The sequence below is a fragment of the Onychostoma macrolepis genome, chromosome 06 (assembly GCF_012432095.1).
Source record: "Onychostoma macrolepis isolate SWU-2019 chromosome 06, ASM1243209v1, whole genome shotgun sequence".
Classification (NCBI taxonomy): Eukaryota; Metazoa; Chordata; class Actinopteri; order Cypriniformes; family Cyprinidae; genus Onychostoma; species Onychostoma macrolepis.
The window spans coordinates 23,888,876-23,903,640 of NC_081160.1; the positions used below are offsets into that span (position 1 = coordinate 23,888,876).

Below are 14,765 nucleotides of genomic sequence, written 5' to 3' on the forward strand. Positions count from 1 at the left end.
TTGGAATCGAATCTTTTAGGGAGTCGGTTGATGAACAGGGACACGGACCTGATCTATGCTGCGCTTCCCAAAAGCATCGTAAACCTTGATCGTGATTTTAATGCTTTTGAGAAACGCAGCCCAGAATGATCCGTTGATGAATCGGACTGAACGATGGACGATTTGTAACCAATAAGTAAGCTAGTAATTTGGAGAGGAGTTTTGATTAGTAAAGTGAAAAGAAAATTAGTCGAATAGCAGAATGTTAAATAGGCTACTGGAAATTGATTGTGTGGCAGTTTTATTAACACGCATAAAAACTTGACTCAACAAGTATAGAATGCACAAAAACCAAGTAATGTAAATTAATTATTTAATAGCGTTTATGAACCTGTTCTTTGAAATGAACTGCTCGAAAGAACCGAATCGAGGGAATGTAGAACTGAAAGACGTGGTTGTACTGCAGCTTAGATCGAGAAGTAGCGCTTAGCAACCCCTAGTGGTCATAGATATCGTATCTAAAGGAGAGATTTAATAAAATAGGGAGTTAAATTAAAAATAATTTTGTTTACTGCTTAGAGTTCCCCAGAAATTGTGTTTCTTTTCTAATATTTGGTGCAGGCTTTTAAAAACATTTTTGAGAGAATTCTGTCGATGTGGCTTGTGTGAGTCATTTGCTGGATGCTAATGTGGTTTTAAAGCAAGTAATGGCTAGCTCTGTCACAGCTTAATAGGTTTTTCTACAGAAGGATTATACATGTCTTTCAGTACATTTTTCCATTTAACATAAGATACAAAAATACATTGGAATCATGTAGGACAAGCCTTTTTTTAAATCAGATGAATGCACACAGATATGGATGTAACCAATAGGCTATACAAATATAACCAACAAAAACAAAACACCTCAGATGAACAGCTTTTTATTAGTTACTGGTTTTTGTGGACATGTTACAAGGATTTCATATTATATTAATTCTTGTTTCTCTGCCCACTCTCTTTTTCAAAAGGTTCATTCCTCAGCCTCTTTACCCTGTAAACAAATGAAAATAATCAAATAATAAAGTGAAGCATTATCGAAATGAGCACAATACAGTACTTTTTAATAATGTCTAACATTGTAGATTTTGTTTACAAGGTTTAGGCCTATGCACAATTTTTGTATGAATAACAAATGCTTGAGCACAATAATGAACTAAATAAAAGTGTGATATTTACCCTCCCCAATTCACGGCTTTTGACTCTCAGCTTGTTGACCTGGGACTCAGCAATGTCAGCTCGCTCCTGGGCTTCCTCCAGCTCATGCTGCACCTTTCTGAACCTGGTCAGGTGACTGTTGGCCTGTTCCTCCTGTCAATGAAATAACACTTGTTTAGGGTCATCATATACAGAATATTTTGTTGCACACCACTCATCAAACTTTAAAATTACTTACAGCATCTTCACTCTGTCTCTTGTAGGCCTTGACTTTCAGTTGAAGTTTGTCCACAAGGTCTTGCAGTCTGATAATATTCTTCTTATCTTCTTCAGTCTGCATCAGAAAAACTTAATGCCTTAATCAGACCATTTATCATGCCTACATACATATTTTTGTTTGATGGAGTACCTGATAAGTCAGTTCCTTCACTCTTCTTTCATATTTGCGGACACCTTTCACCGCTTCAGCACTGCGTCTCTGTTCCGCTTCAACTTCGCCCTCCAGCTCACGAACCTGAAACACAGATTATAATTGATGTTATTCCTGTCTTTATGCTCGTGATAAAATATGTGAATGTATATTCCACAAAGCCATTTGCACCGCGCTGTTTCGTCACTTAATACTTTATTTTGATGCAATAATCTATTTAATTACTTTGTATATAAAACCATGATTCGCATTCACAAAAATAGTCTTCTTTTATCCTTTTATTTTACATGTATCACCAGCAGGACAAAACACAAATGTTTCAGCTCAAGGCCTTCTTCAGTGCATTGAATAATTCAGTCCCTCCACCCAGTTTTTAAAACATTAATTATACTGATGTCATCATTGATCTGCAAAATTGGCCAATGTTAAGTCTCTAAAAATGTAATGTACTATGTGTATAGCCACATACCCTAGCTTCCAGTTTCTGGAGCTGCTTCTTTCCTCCCTTCAAGGCCAGACTCTCAGCCTCATCCAGACGGTGCTGCAAGTCTTTGACTGTAACTTCCAGGTTCTTCTTCATCCTCTCAAGATGAGAACTTGTATCCTGCTCTTTCTTCAGCTCCTCTGCCATCATGGCGGCCTGCAAAAATGTTTTACTCAGAATTCAGTTCCTTGGTTAATAAAAATATGTAAATCAGTAGCTGACAGTTTTTACTCACATCAGTGATTGCTTTCTTTGCCTTCTCTTCAGCATTGCGTGCTTCCTGGACTACATCTTCCATCTCACCTTGAATCTGAATAAGATCTGCTTCCAATTTCTTCTTGGTGTTAATAAGACTGGTATTCTGAAGAAAACGAGAGATTGTTAAAAATAATGTTGATTATGGGTTATTCCTTAAAAAATTTCTTAATGCAAATTATTCTTCTTACTTGGGAGTGTAAGAGAGTCACTCGCTCGCTGGCATCCACCAGTTCCTGCTCAGCCACTTTGCGAGCTCTGTCCGTCTGCTCCAGAGCAGATCTCAGCTCTTCAATCTCGGCCTGCATCAGGTTGTTCCTGCGTTCAACCATAGCAACCTGCTCTTTCATGTCCTCTTGTGCTCGTAAAGCCTCATCAAGATGGAGTTGAGCATCCTGAAGCAATCAAGAGATAGTTAGGTCTTCTGATCTCATTAGTCAGATCAAGTCATAGAGCTACACTGCTGTAACAGAACAAACCTTGAGTTGTCCCTGGACATTCCTGAGCTGTTTCTGAGCTTCAGCAGCCTGGCGATTTGCATGGCTCAACTGAATCTCCATCTCATTGAGGTCTCCTTCCATCTTCTTCTTAATTCTCAGAGCATCATTTCTGCTTCTGACTTCGGCATCCAGGGTGGTCTGCATGGAATCAATGATTCTCTGGCTGTTTCGCTTGATCTGTTCGATCTCCTCATCCTTCTCAGCCAATTTCCGATCAATCTCCCCTTTCACTTGGTTCAGCTCAAGCTGAATACGAAGAATCTTAGATTCTTCATGCTCTAGGGTCGCCTGAAAATTAGAGTAGTTTGTAGGGAATTGTTTGCTAGAACAGTGGAAATAATCGATTTTTTTTTAAAAGCACCATGTTACCTCAGCTTCTTCAAGTGCAGCTTGGATTTCAGATTTTTCCATTTCAGCAGTTTTCTTTCCTTTTTCCAGCTCATGAATAGTCTTTCCAGTTTCACCAAGCTGCTCAGTCAAATCTGAGATCTCCTCTGTTTACGTGAAAGGGCACATGATTAACAGTGGGTTGAAACAAACTATTCTGTAGAAGATCTTAAAAACCAAAAGAAAAGGTAAATTCTGCAGTAAATGATTGTACATACGTTGAAGGTTCTTGTTTTCCCTCTTCAGAGTCTCCAGCTGGTCCAAAGCCTCCTCATAAGAATTTTTCATTTTAAAAAGTTCTGTGCTAAGAGAACGAGCCTCCTTCAGGGCTCCTTCCAGCTCTGCCTGGCTCTCCTCATACTTCTGCTTCCATTCTGCCAAGACCTTTATGACATTGAACATTATATATATGGTGAGGTGCATCACAACAATATTAAATGTAACTGAAATAATGTGCAAAAGACGTGGTTTCTTTACCTTATCAAAGTTCCTTTGTTTCTTGTCAAGGTTGGCAGCCAAAGCATTAGCTCTCTCCACATCAATCATGAGATCCTCAACTTCATTTTGCAGTCGTTGCTTGGTCTTTTCCAAGGAGGCACATTTGGCATTCACAGCCTCAATGGACTCTTCAGCATCCTGCAAACGCTGAGCAAGCTTTTTCCTAAGAGCAACAATGAAATGTTAGACATTGCTTCTACTTTATTTCCTGTTGAGTGGACATTTAAGCAGGTGATTTAATTTACTTTGCTTCCTCAAGCTCTTCAGTGCGCTGAATGGCATCAGTCTCATATTTGGATCTCCACTGAGCTACTTCACTGTTGGCCTTTGACATGCCACGCTGGAGCTCAGATTTGGCCTCCTGTTCTTCCTCGTACTGCTCTCTGAGCAGATCACAGTCATGTCGTGCTGACTGGACAGAATGAGCCAGGGCATTTTTGGCCTTTAAAACAATAAAATATGTAACAGTTATTCAGTGAGGTCAGATCATAAGGTCATTCATTAGGAAAATGCTAATTCCTCACCTTGACTTCTTCCTCAATTTGCCTCTTCAGCTCTTCAATCTGCTGAGTGAAAGCCTGTTTGCTTCGAGTCAGCTGAGAAACTAAAGACTCTTTTTCTTCAAGTTGACGTCCCATTTCACCTTGCATGGATTTAATGATGGTCAATAACTGCAGTGTTGTATAGGTGTGTGTATAGAATTTTATTATCCCTTCTGTAAAAAATACTACTTACCATTTTCAGTCTGAAGTCTTGCCTTTTGAACACCTAGATCATTGAGTTGGCGTACATGTTCGTCATTCTTTGTCTTAAACTCACTCAACTGATCTTCCAGTGTACGGCACATCTTTTCAAGATTTGTCTGCAAAACACAATTTTTTTTTATGGATATTTTTACACAATACAGTGCTGTTTCTTGTCCAGTATTTCATATTAATACTTGCCTTTGACTTGGCAACAGCCTCCATACTGCTCGACAAGTCATCAGTCTCCATTTTAAGCTCACTTTTCTCTTTTTCCAGCTTCTGTTTCACACGCTGGAGGTTGTCTATCTGTTCTCCCAGCTCTGCCACAGTGTCGGCCTGCTTCTTGCGGAGTGCTGCAGCCGTCGCTTCGTGCTGCAAGGTGGACTCCTCCAGATCACGGCGTAGTTTCTGGAACTCAGCCTCACGTTTTTTGTTCATCTCAATCTGGGCAGAAGTGGCACCACCTGCTTCTTCAAGCCTCTCGCTGATCTCCTCAAGTTCCCTGGAGAGATCAGACCTCTGCTTCTCGACCTTAGCACGAGCAGCACGTTCTGCCTCAATTTCTTCCTCCAGCTCCTCAATACGAGCCTGTGGTAGCATAACTTTGATGAGTTACAGTTAATTACAAGGAATAAACATAAAATCACAGTAGCACTTTGAGTGACCTGAAGTTCTTTAATCTTCTTCTGGAGCTGAATACCAAGAGACTGCTCGTCTTCAATCCTGCTCAGAAGTTGACTTGATTCAAAGTCCTTCCTGTTAAAAAAATGTTATAATTATTCTGAAAGTTAACAAGGGGTCTGAATTACAATGTTATGTAGGATAGGATAGGATAACAATATTTTATTAGTTCCTCACTTTTTCAGCCTTTCATCTAGTTGCTGCCTGTCATTCTCCAGGTCCATTATGGATTCCTGGGTAAGTTTCAAATCACCCTCAAGCTTTCTCTTGGCTCTCTCAAGGTCCATACGGAGTTTCTTCTCCTGCTCCAGAGAGCCTTCCAGCTGTTTCACAAATGTGAAAGATTAGTAAGCATAATTTTCCTCCAAAATATTATTTTCATGCTTGATTTCTGCTGCTTGTTGTAACAACAACCAGACAGGTGAGTACTAATTTGTTACATTTCAAACTCACGTCATCGACTTGCTGCTCAAGCTTAGCTTTGGCTTTCGTCAGAGTATTGACTTTGTCCTCCTCTGCCTGGAGATCATCAAGAGTCTGCTGATGTGCCTCTTGGAGGGCTTTCTTCTCCTTAGTCAGCTTAGCAATAATCTCATCTTGAGATGTCAATTCTTCAGTAAGGTTTTTAACCTAAGAGACAGTGGATAATTTCAGTGACTCTGAATGAAAGATCAAGTTTACCAAACCCTGTTTCTCAAGATATTAACCTTGTTCTCAGTGGCATGTTTCTCCTTCTCCACTTTTGCTAAGGTAAGCTCCAAATCATCAATGTCTTTCTTCAGCTCAGAGCACTCATCCTCTAGTTTTCTCTTTTTGGCTGTCAGTTCCGCATTGATTTCTTCCTCATCCTCTAATCTTTCATTTGACTCTTTAAGTTTCGCCTCCAGCTGGATCTTGCTTTTGATTAGTCCTTCGCATCTCTCTTCAGCATCACAAAGGTTTTCTGTTTCCTGTTGATTAGAGCATCATTTGATTTTAATTTTAGCTGTGCATTTGTTATGTTATTAAGACAAATTGATTATTTGTGATCTTTTCAGCAGGATGCCGCTGAAAAACTTACAGATGCCACTTGTAACTGCAGGTCATTTTTCTCCTGTAACAGGGAAACCATCTTCTCCTCCAGCTCCTTCTTCTTGGCAAGTGCCTTTGCTAGATCCTCCTTCATTTTTTCAAAGTTCTCTTTCATGGCTGCCATTTCCTTCTCAGTCTCTGCACTCTTCAGCAGAGGCTTGATCTTAAAATACAGCTTCATCCATGGCCAGTGTTTCACATTCATGAATGAGCGGATGTTGTACTGGATGGAGAAGATGGACTCTCTGGATCATAGAATCAGAAGAAATGGTCAGATCCTGTGTGTGAATATGAAGTGTAATCCCCTAAAGTTTTTTTTCTTTCTTTTCAAGAAAAACTACCTTCTCTCCATCATTTTGACAAACTCTTTCCTCATAACATAGCCTCTGCAAAGTGCTTGAGTCATGGTCACAAGGATAACGAGTTTTTCATCTCGCATCTCCTCAAGAAGACCCAGAAGCCCAGCTTTGAAGAACACCTGAAATTTGGTTTGGTTTTCACATTGTTAGTGACAACTGCATAATCAACAGTGATTGGAGAGTCTTGTAAACATCCTAACCTTGGTGTGTCCAAACTTGTACTGGGTATGATCCACATCAATAGAGCCAAGAAGCTTCTCTGAAGCCTTCTTATTGTCAATGAACTGACCCTCAGGGATGACACTAGCATTCAATACTTTGTATCTAAAGAAAAGACATACAAAATATGACAACATTTACCTTGAATTAATTCAACAATGTGGTTTTGGAATCATACCAAGTTGAAATTTGCACCTGGATGGTACATACATGAAGTACTGAGAAAGGACACCAGTCTCGCCCACTAATCTTGTGTACACATTCTTTTGTGTGTAAAATCTGTATATGTGAATTTCCATTTATTCCGAATTTATAAGATCTTGTTGCCCATGCAAGAGATATGTGTGTTAGAGAAAGCACACTTTTCTTAATGCAAATTACTAGCTGTGGGTACATGCCCTTCATTTAGAAAAATACAGACTCATCAACATTACAAAAAGGCTGAGAAAAAAATACATAATGTACGTTGATTACCTCTGCTTAAAGTCACCATAGAGGATTCTGCTTGGGAAACCTTTTCTGCAAATTCTAATTCCTTCCAGTACACCGTTACAGCGCAACTGGTGGATGACCAGAAAGTTTTCCATAAGACCTAAAATAAAAAGAGTTCAATAATCTTTATTATTGTTTTGATAAAAGTCACTCAGAGTCACTCTTTTAAATATACTGTATGCTTTTCTGTATTCTAACATGAAAACAAAAAATACTGACCTGGAGTCTTTGACTCATTTGGAATCAAGCAACGCACAAAATGAGGATGAGTGCTTCTCAGGTTGGTCATCAGTTTGCCCAAGTTCTCCTGTTGTTTGAAGAATAAACTAATAAGCAATCACCCAGTACACCTTAATAAAAATATTATAAAATATTAAGGAGTAAAATGAAACCACATCATTACCCGGAACAGAGCAGACACAGTCTGAAAGGAGCCACCCTTCTTTTTCCCAGCCTTTTTGCCACCAGATTCAGCTGTTGATGAAGCAGTATAGTAAAGAACTCTCGTTTATTTTGTTAACAAAGTTTAATAAGTTTTTATATTTGTATCCTAATGTTTCAGTCATTAATGTGTGAATTTGTTTTGCAGACCTTCAGCAGAAGCATGAGCAGCATACAGGTGGCCCAGCAGTTTCATTGAAGACTTCTGGTACAGCTGAACCACTGAGTCGTTCAGAGGGTCCTTGTTCTTATCGAGCCAGCCTGTGATGTTGTAATCCACAGTTCCAGCATAGTGCACCAAGGAGAAGTGGGCCTCGGCCTTGCCTTTGGCAGGTTTGGGCTTCTGAAAGCATGCAGTTTTACCAAGATGCTGGTCATGCAGCTTGTTCTTGAAGGTTGTGTCTGTTGCCTTAGGGAACATACACTCCTCCTCAAGGATGGAGAAAATACCCATTGGCTGCAAGAAAGAGCACATTTCATTGAGTTAGGAAAATGAATCAAAGCAAAGCACTTACGCTAAAAAAAGAAAAACACTATGTCTTAAAGCTGAAATTTGTTACCTTTTCAATAAGCTCAATACAAGCAGCCAAGTCCATACCGAAGTCAATGAACTCCCACTCGATACCTTCTTTCTTGTATTCCTCTTGTTCCAGCACAAACATGTGGTGGTTGAAAAACTGTTGCAGTTTCTCATTTGTGAAATTAATGCACAGCTGTTCCAGGCTGTTGAACTGTAGTGAACATAAAATAATTCAGTATCGGAACCAAGAAGCTAAAGCGACAGATTCAAATTTTTTATCTTGTAAACTTACATCAAAGATTTCAAACCCAGCAATGTCAAGCACTCCGATGAAGAACTGTCTTGGCTGTTTGGTGTCCAGCATCTCATTGATTCGGACAACCATCCACAAGAACATTTTTTCATAGACTGACTTGCACAGAGCCATGGTTGAATTATTCACCTAATTTAGAAAAAAATGATGCCATTTTATTCCATTTCATTTGAAAAAAACAGTATATTCTTAAAAATTCAGTTATGCAATCATTAATTATATATTTTTAAATGCACACACCTGAGGAACAGTTTGACCTTTGGTCACAAATTCATTGCCAACCTTCACTCTGGGATAACACAAAGCTTTCAGCATGTCAGCAGAGTTCAGTCCCATGAGGTAAGCAATTTTATCAGCCACTGGAAAAAAAAATATTTCAAGTAAATTATTAATAGATTATTAAAATAATATGTTTCCTTCCATATTTTTACCATATATGAATATTTCTACAGCTGAATTTAGATTGAAGTCACACCCTCATTTCCATCAGGCTCGGCCTGCTCCTCCCTCTGCTTCTGCTTGAACTTCATGTTCCCATGATGCATGCAAGCTCCTGTCAGCTTGTAGATGCCCATTTTCTCCTCAGCAGTAAAGCCCAGGATATCAATGGCTGTCTACAAGTCAGAAACAGTCAAATGTATGTACCTTTAATATAACATATTTGACATAGTGTATCAGAGATATGCAAAAAGATGCAAGAGTATGCATCGAATGTTAAGTGCTCAGGTATTTGACTTCAACTTACATCAGTTGCAATGAACTCTTCCACATCATTGATGCTCTTGACCGTGATCTCACCATGACTGACCATGGGATAGTCGTATGGGTTTGTGGTGATCAGGAGAGCCTCTACAAGAGGAATATGACAAGAAAGAAAGACTTAATACTGTTGCACAAATATAATAATTTAATGCTCACATGATCTATTTTTGCAATCTTTATTCAATTCAAATGATATATTGCAAAATATGATCCTAATGCAATAATATACAGTTTCTTACCCAGCAGTTCTGGCTTATGGCCAGTGCAGAGCTGGTAGAAGATGTGGTAGCTCCTCTCAGCAGACAACTGGAAAGTTACTCTGGACTTTTCCAGCAGATCTATGGATCAATACCATGATTGTCAGAGGGATAAAATTAATGTCAATATTAATCAGTTGATCTGTGAAAGAATATAGGACTCACAAGTTTCAATATCAGCTGACGCCAGTTTTCCAGTGGTGCCAAAATGAATTCTGATAAATTTACCCTGTAGATTTTACCAGATGCAAGATTGATTAGAAAACAGTTTTGCATTACAGAATCAAAACACTTAGTAGAGCATGGCAGTTGGCTTAGTACTCACAAAGCGGGAAGAGTTGTCATTCCTCACAGTCTTGGCATTTCCATAGGCTTCCAGCAAGGGGTTGGCTGCAATGATTTGATCCTCCAGCGACCCCTGATGGGCACATAATGTGTTAGATATGCCAGTCAAATTTTAACAAGACTTTTTTTTGCATTGATGATTTTGATTGATGAATATACAATTTAATAAATCCATCCTCATTATCATATTGGCAAACAAAAAGCATATATACCTGCATTTTTCCTGGGACGGGTTCTGTCTTCTTCGGTCCAGATACAGCGATTGTCGCAAAGTACTGGATGACACGTTTGGTGTTCACAGTCTTTCCTGCACCAGATTCTCCACTGAAAATATGGTACAATATATTAGAATATGCATCAGACTGCACAGTTTCTGCCTATCACATTGCATTTGTGGTGAAAATACTTTATACGTAATACGTACGTAATCAGGATAGACTGATTCTCACGATCTACAAAAGAGTAGAAAGTCATTTATTACATTCAAAATAATATATATATATTTTTTTTAACGGGATCTTTTAACAATCTTAGCCATTGAACTTAGCCATAAACATTATTTTGTTCATACCAGTGAGCATGAACTGATAGGCATTGTCAGAGATGGAGAAGATGTGAGGTGGGGCTTCAACTCTTTTTTTGCCCCTGTAGGCTCCCACAACTACAGCATCGTACACTGGGAGCCACTTATAGGGGTTCACAGTGACACAAAACAATCCGGAATAAGTCTGCAAGAGAGTAATGTTATTTCACATGCTAAATATATATACATTGATTTATAAGTAAAACAGGACAATTTTGAAACAGATTAACACTAAGCATTTTTGGTTACGTACATAGATCATCCATGCTGCATAACGCTCTTTGAGGTTGTACAGCACAGTGGGTTCATTGAGGTGGGTCATCATGGCCATGTCCTCTATCTTATCGAACTTGGGGGGATTCATTGGAAAAATGTCATCCTCCTTCACTGTGATGGTCTGGAAGGAGTGTCGTTTTACACTTATTAAAAACGCAATGCAGATGGCTATAAAATGTATTTGTCAAATTTTATCTAAGTATCTCTTATACCCACTTTGCCACACAGAGTTTGCACTGTAGCTTTGCCACCTTCCCGACTCTTGAGGACCCCTTTGAGGTACATCTCCTTGGGTTCAGTCACAAAATAGGCAGTTTTGGCATCAAATGGCGTATTTTGAGCCTCCAGTCGTTCTTTCTCTGGCTTGCGGAGGTAGATGGCCGCAGGGCCAAAACACTCCATTTCCGCATCCGTACTCATGGTGGAACTCTGACAGAACAACAATCAATACTGTTTGTAATGCAAGTTATTCAACGGAACATTTACATTTATGCATGTGTGATATTACCCTTTAACATTAGACTAAAGTGTCAAATAATCCAGTACTTGGTTGATTAACTTGTCACCCAAAGCCAAAAACCCTACAGTTTTCAATCATATATATTAATATAACTAATAATATAATTCATATTTGGGGGATGGTGGTTGATAATGTCAAAACCTTGTTTAAAAAAAAAGAAAAGAAAAAAGAAGTTATGCATGAATTTGTCACATTATGTAGCATTTAGAGTTCATTAAAAAGATGCACCATGTTTACCTTTGTATTGCACCAACTCTTAGGACTTGACCTTGTTGTTGTAATTCACCACCTGTGTACTGTAAACTAAAACAAGGCATTTGTTGTCAGTTGAAATTTGCCCAAATTATAAAATAAGTAATCAAGGCAAAAATAATTTCTTAAAATTAGCACAGGATAGCATAGTTTTCATTGAGAAGCGCAATGTTGTAATTTGGAATAAAAGGCCTAAAATATCCCTTTTTGTTAAAAGTAACAAAAAGAAAAAGCGGAATTGTGTGTAGAGAAAGCATCTGCTTTTGTGGCTTAGCGTTCAAACACTTACCTTTGCTGTGTAGTTGTGAGCCCTGGGAGGAGTCGGAAAAGCCCTCTTTTATACTGCAGTGTAAGTGTCCTGTCAGCACATTTCAGCATCTCATTTTTGGTCATGAGTCCTGTTTGCCCACTTCCATTTGTCCCCTTCAGCAGCATCACTGTATTATTTTTATCTCTTGAATTGAGAAGGAGTTCCAAGATGGTTTTATCTCTTCAAATTGTTACTGTCTAGTACAGAAAAGTGGAGAGTTTTTTTTGCCCGTTTTAAGTGTTTAAATGTAATTCTGAACTGTTATGAATTACTTGTCACTATTGGTCAGAATCCGCATCATTACTGTATTCACAAAAATGGATCAAGTAACAAAACGACAAAACTATATTCAAAGCATCCTCAATCATGACCCTACAAGGATAAGTAATTACTTCTTTTTAACTTAAATTATTCAGTAGAGACAAATAAGGAGAGCAAAACAAGTCAGTACATCTAACCCTCAGTTGTAAATCCTTATTAAGAATATCTGGCAATAATACGTCATCCACCTCGTTGTGGAAAAGACCTCAAATGTCACTGGTGTAAAGTTGCAGGAGCCTTACAAATTTGACATGTTACAAAGAAATCAAATTGGTATATTTCTGTCCCTTCAAGAAACAACCAGGGATGCCAAAAGATCATGCCTTTCCTTGCTAAGAACAGCTGAGACTCTCCAGGCCTCTCTTGGGGATGAAACAAAGTCCAAGGTGGTGACAAAATCCTTGATGTCAACAGGCCAACTTGAGTCATTGTGTGCTAATAGCTGTCCCTTTCCACACTGAGAGTGCTGGAAGAATGTGTGCATGGCCTTTTGTACACTTTTAAGGTTTGAAATAGACATGCATTATGCATAAATCAATGTACATTTATGTATATCTGAATTCAAACGGGTAACATTTTATAATGAAAACATCAAACAGAATGCCACTTTATCAAGATGCTTCCAGACCTGTGGACCTCTTTAGTCTGATAGTCCTCCTCTGTTTGGTTAGGTGTAACATTAGATTTAATGTAGGCTTTGTGAGCCTAAAGGTCAGTCTTTCCACTGGAAAGGTGATCCCATACTGGCAAAGAGCAGAAAGCTTTAAAAATTGTGGGTGAGTTACTGCTGAGATATAATGGGCTCCATTGAATAAAAATGTGAAATTTGATCACCCACCCATAACACTACATTCTTATTTGGACAAAATACAAATATAGCCACCAGTGCAGTCTTGACCCACCAAATGGCAGCAGGCTCAGGGGATTCATTGTGTCTTGAACTTCCTGCATTAAATTACAAAACAAAATCCAAGTGTTTTATGTCTGTCAAGAGCCTGCAAGTGTGCATCGTTAAAGATTGTGGGTTGGCACAACGGTTCTTGGATGAGACAGTCGTATCATAGTTTCAAGTCGTTGTGGCTTCTTATTTTAGCACTTTGAAATATAATACAGCGTCTTTGCTTCTCATGGTAAAAGACAAATGAGTTTGTACTGGCATTGCTTTATTGTTCAATGTGTGAGTATGATGCCGCATTTACACTATTAACCGTGCAAAGATCTGCTGCTTACGAAGTCTCTCTCTATCTCTTGGTGGATGCAGTTGGGTTCCTTTGCGTACCACTACAGATAAGTATACATTTTCATTATATTTTCATTTATATGATATTTTTGATGCAGTTGCATGATATTGCAAAGACTTGGTTTGGGGTGCTTTTAACATTTGTGTTAACTCACAGGGTGCGGTTCTCTAAAATATTGGTTTCAAACCATGGCAGAATGAGTACCTGAGGGATAAAAAGATAAGATCCTGGTGCTGTTTTCATCCTAAGGGATCATTCTTGAATGTAAGGTTAAGAAAGCAGCAATGTAGCGAACCTGCAAGTCATATTTAGTGAGCTGAATAAACATAATTGTAAGTAAACAAACTTCTCTAGAGAGTAAGCCCTGAGCTTCCCAAACATAAAATATCTTAAATATGGAATTAACCTTCTGTAGATTGGTGAAGGAAGGTGTATATATAAACATATATTTCATGAAATGGTGCATAAGTTCTGAGCCACGCACCACCAGCACAAAACATGACAAGCTGCATTCCAATTTGCATACTATTATAACAAGATGAGGAGATTGTAAAGGTTCTCATTTTAACAAATGTGACAAGGAATGTGTGGCTGAAGAGTCTACAGCTGATTTTAAATGTATGAATCTAAAGGTTCAAAGGTAACCAGTAAGCAATAAGGTGGTATGTGGGCTAATATATATTTCTATTTATAATTAATAATTTAGCCAAGACTTTAATCCAAAGCAATTTACATCAGAAACAATTTATCAGGAGCAAACAATAAAAGAGTAATCTGGAGTGGCACAGATATATAGTACATAAGTGTCTATGTTTTTGGTTATGGTTTAGATAAGTGCACATAGATGAAGTGTGTCTTCAACCAGTCTTCAGGAGGAGGTTTCACCACAGAGAAGCAGAGAATGTTATTCCAGTGGCAGTCCTGGCATCGGAGCCTGACAGTGTCACATGGATTGGAAGAAGTAGGTGCGCCATTATATTGTGAATCATCTTCTATCTAGAAGATTGGCCCACAGCGAATTGCAGTGGTCCAGTCTTAAAATGACAAGAGGTTAGTTAACTGATACAACTTGGACACCCTTTGGATTTTACACGGGACTGCTATCAAATGTGGCATTACTTCACAAAAGTGTAAACTCTTTTGAGTGACAGAGCACCATGTAGGCTGATTAATAGTCATTTATTTGGTTGTAATCCAATGTGCACCAGTTCAGGCTCTGCAAAATGCATTGAGGTTGAATCATATCCCCAAAGAAGTACTTGTGAAAAAACAAATAGGACACCCCTACTATGATCTCGTGGACTACAGATCCGTGTAAGCAAAGGC

The 14,765-nt window shown here is 38.6% G+C and overlaps 2 protein-coding genes across 2 annotated transcripts in view; one reads left to right on the forward strand and one right to left on the reverse strand.

Annotated features, from left to right (window-relative positions):
* Positions 1-886: 886 nt before the first annotated feature.
* myhb (myosin, heavy chain b) lies at positions 887-11,215 on the reverse strand. The gene is made up of 39 exons (XM_058778430.1): positions 11,012-11,215; positions 10,773-10,916; positions 10,508-10,664; positions 10,361-10,388; positions 10,149-10,260; positions 9,917-10,009; positions 9,757-9,820; positions 9,574-9,672; positions 9,318-9,421; positions 9,048-9,186; positions 8,813-8,931; positions 8,552-8,701; positions 8,300-8,470; positions 7,890-8,196; positions 7,702-7,772; positions 7,518-7,605; positions 7,281-7,398; positions 6,788-6,911; positions 6,570-6,706; positions 6,218-6,473; positions 5,865-6,107; positions 5,611-5,787; positions 5,335-5,480; positions 5,142-5,232; positions 4,675-5,064; positions 4,466-4,592; positions 4,255-4,373; positions 3,976-4,172; positions 3,710-3,893; positions 3,451-3,616; positions 3,215-3,339; positions 2,825-3,133; positions 2,537-2,740; positions 2,326-2,451; positions 2,076-2,246; positions 1,586-1,690; positions 1,415-1,510; positions 1,198-1,329; positions 887-1,012 (listed from the first exon to the last, which is right to left on the reverse strand). The coding sequence occupies exons 1-39, from the start codon at positions 11,213-11,215 to the stop codon at positions 992-994; spliced, it is 5,814 nt and encodes a 1,937-aa protein (XP_058634413.1). The 3' UTR covers positions 887-991.
* A 2,375-nt stretch (positions 11,216-13,590) lies between these two features.
* Positions 13,591-14,765, forward strand: part of si:ch211-157b11.8 (fibroleukin) — a 28,626-nt gene continuing 27,451 nt past the window's right edge. The window contains exons 1-2 of the mRNA XM_058778482.1: positions 13,591-13,703; positions 14,270-14,400. Of these exons, the coding sequence (XP_058634465.1) occupies positions 14,284-14,400 (117 nt within the window). The 5' untranslated portion in view covers positions 13,591-13,703; positions 14,270-14,283. The remainder of the gene's footprint in view (positions 13,704-14,269; positions 14,401-14,765) is intronic.

Bases quoted from the DNA above. Each gene is read 5' to 3' on its own strand.
- myhb (XM_058778430.1), bottom strand. From the start codon at position 11,215: ATGAGTACGGATGCGGAAATGGAGTGTTTTGGCCCTGCGGCCATCTAC. The intron at 6,707-6,787 runs GTTAGGATGTTT...ACCAAATTTCAG, and splicing joins ACAAGTTTGGACACACCAAG to GTGTTCTTCAAAGCTGGGCT. The intron at 1,691-2,075 runs GTATGTGGCTAT...TCTGTGTTTCAG, and splicing joins TCCAGAAACTGGAAGCTAGG to GTTCGTGAGCTGGAGGGCGA.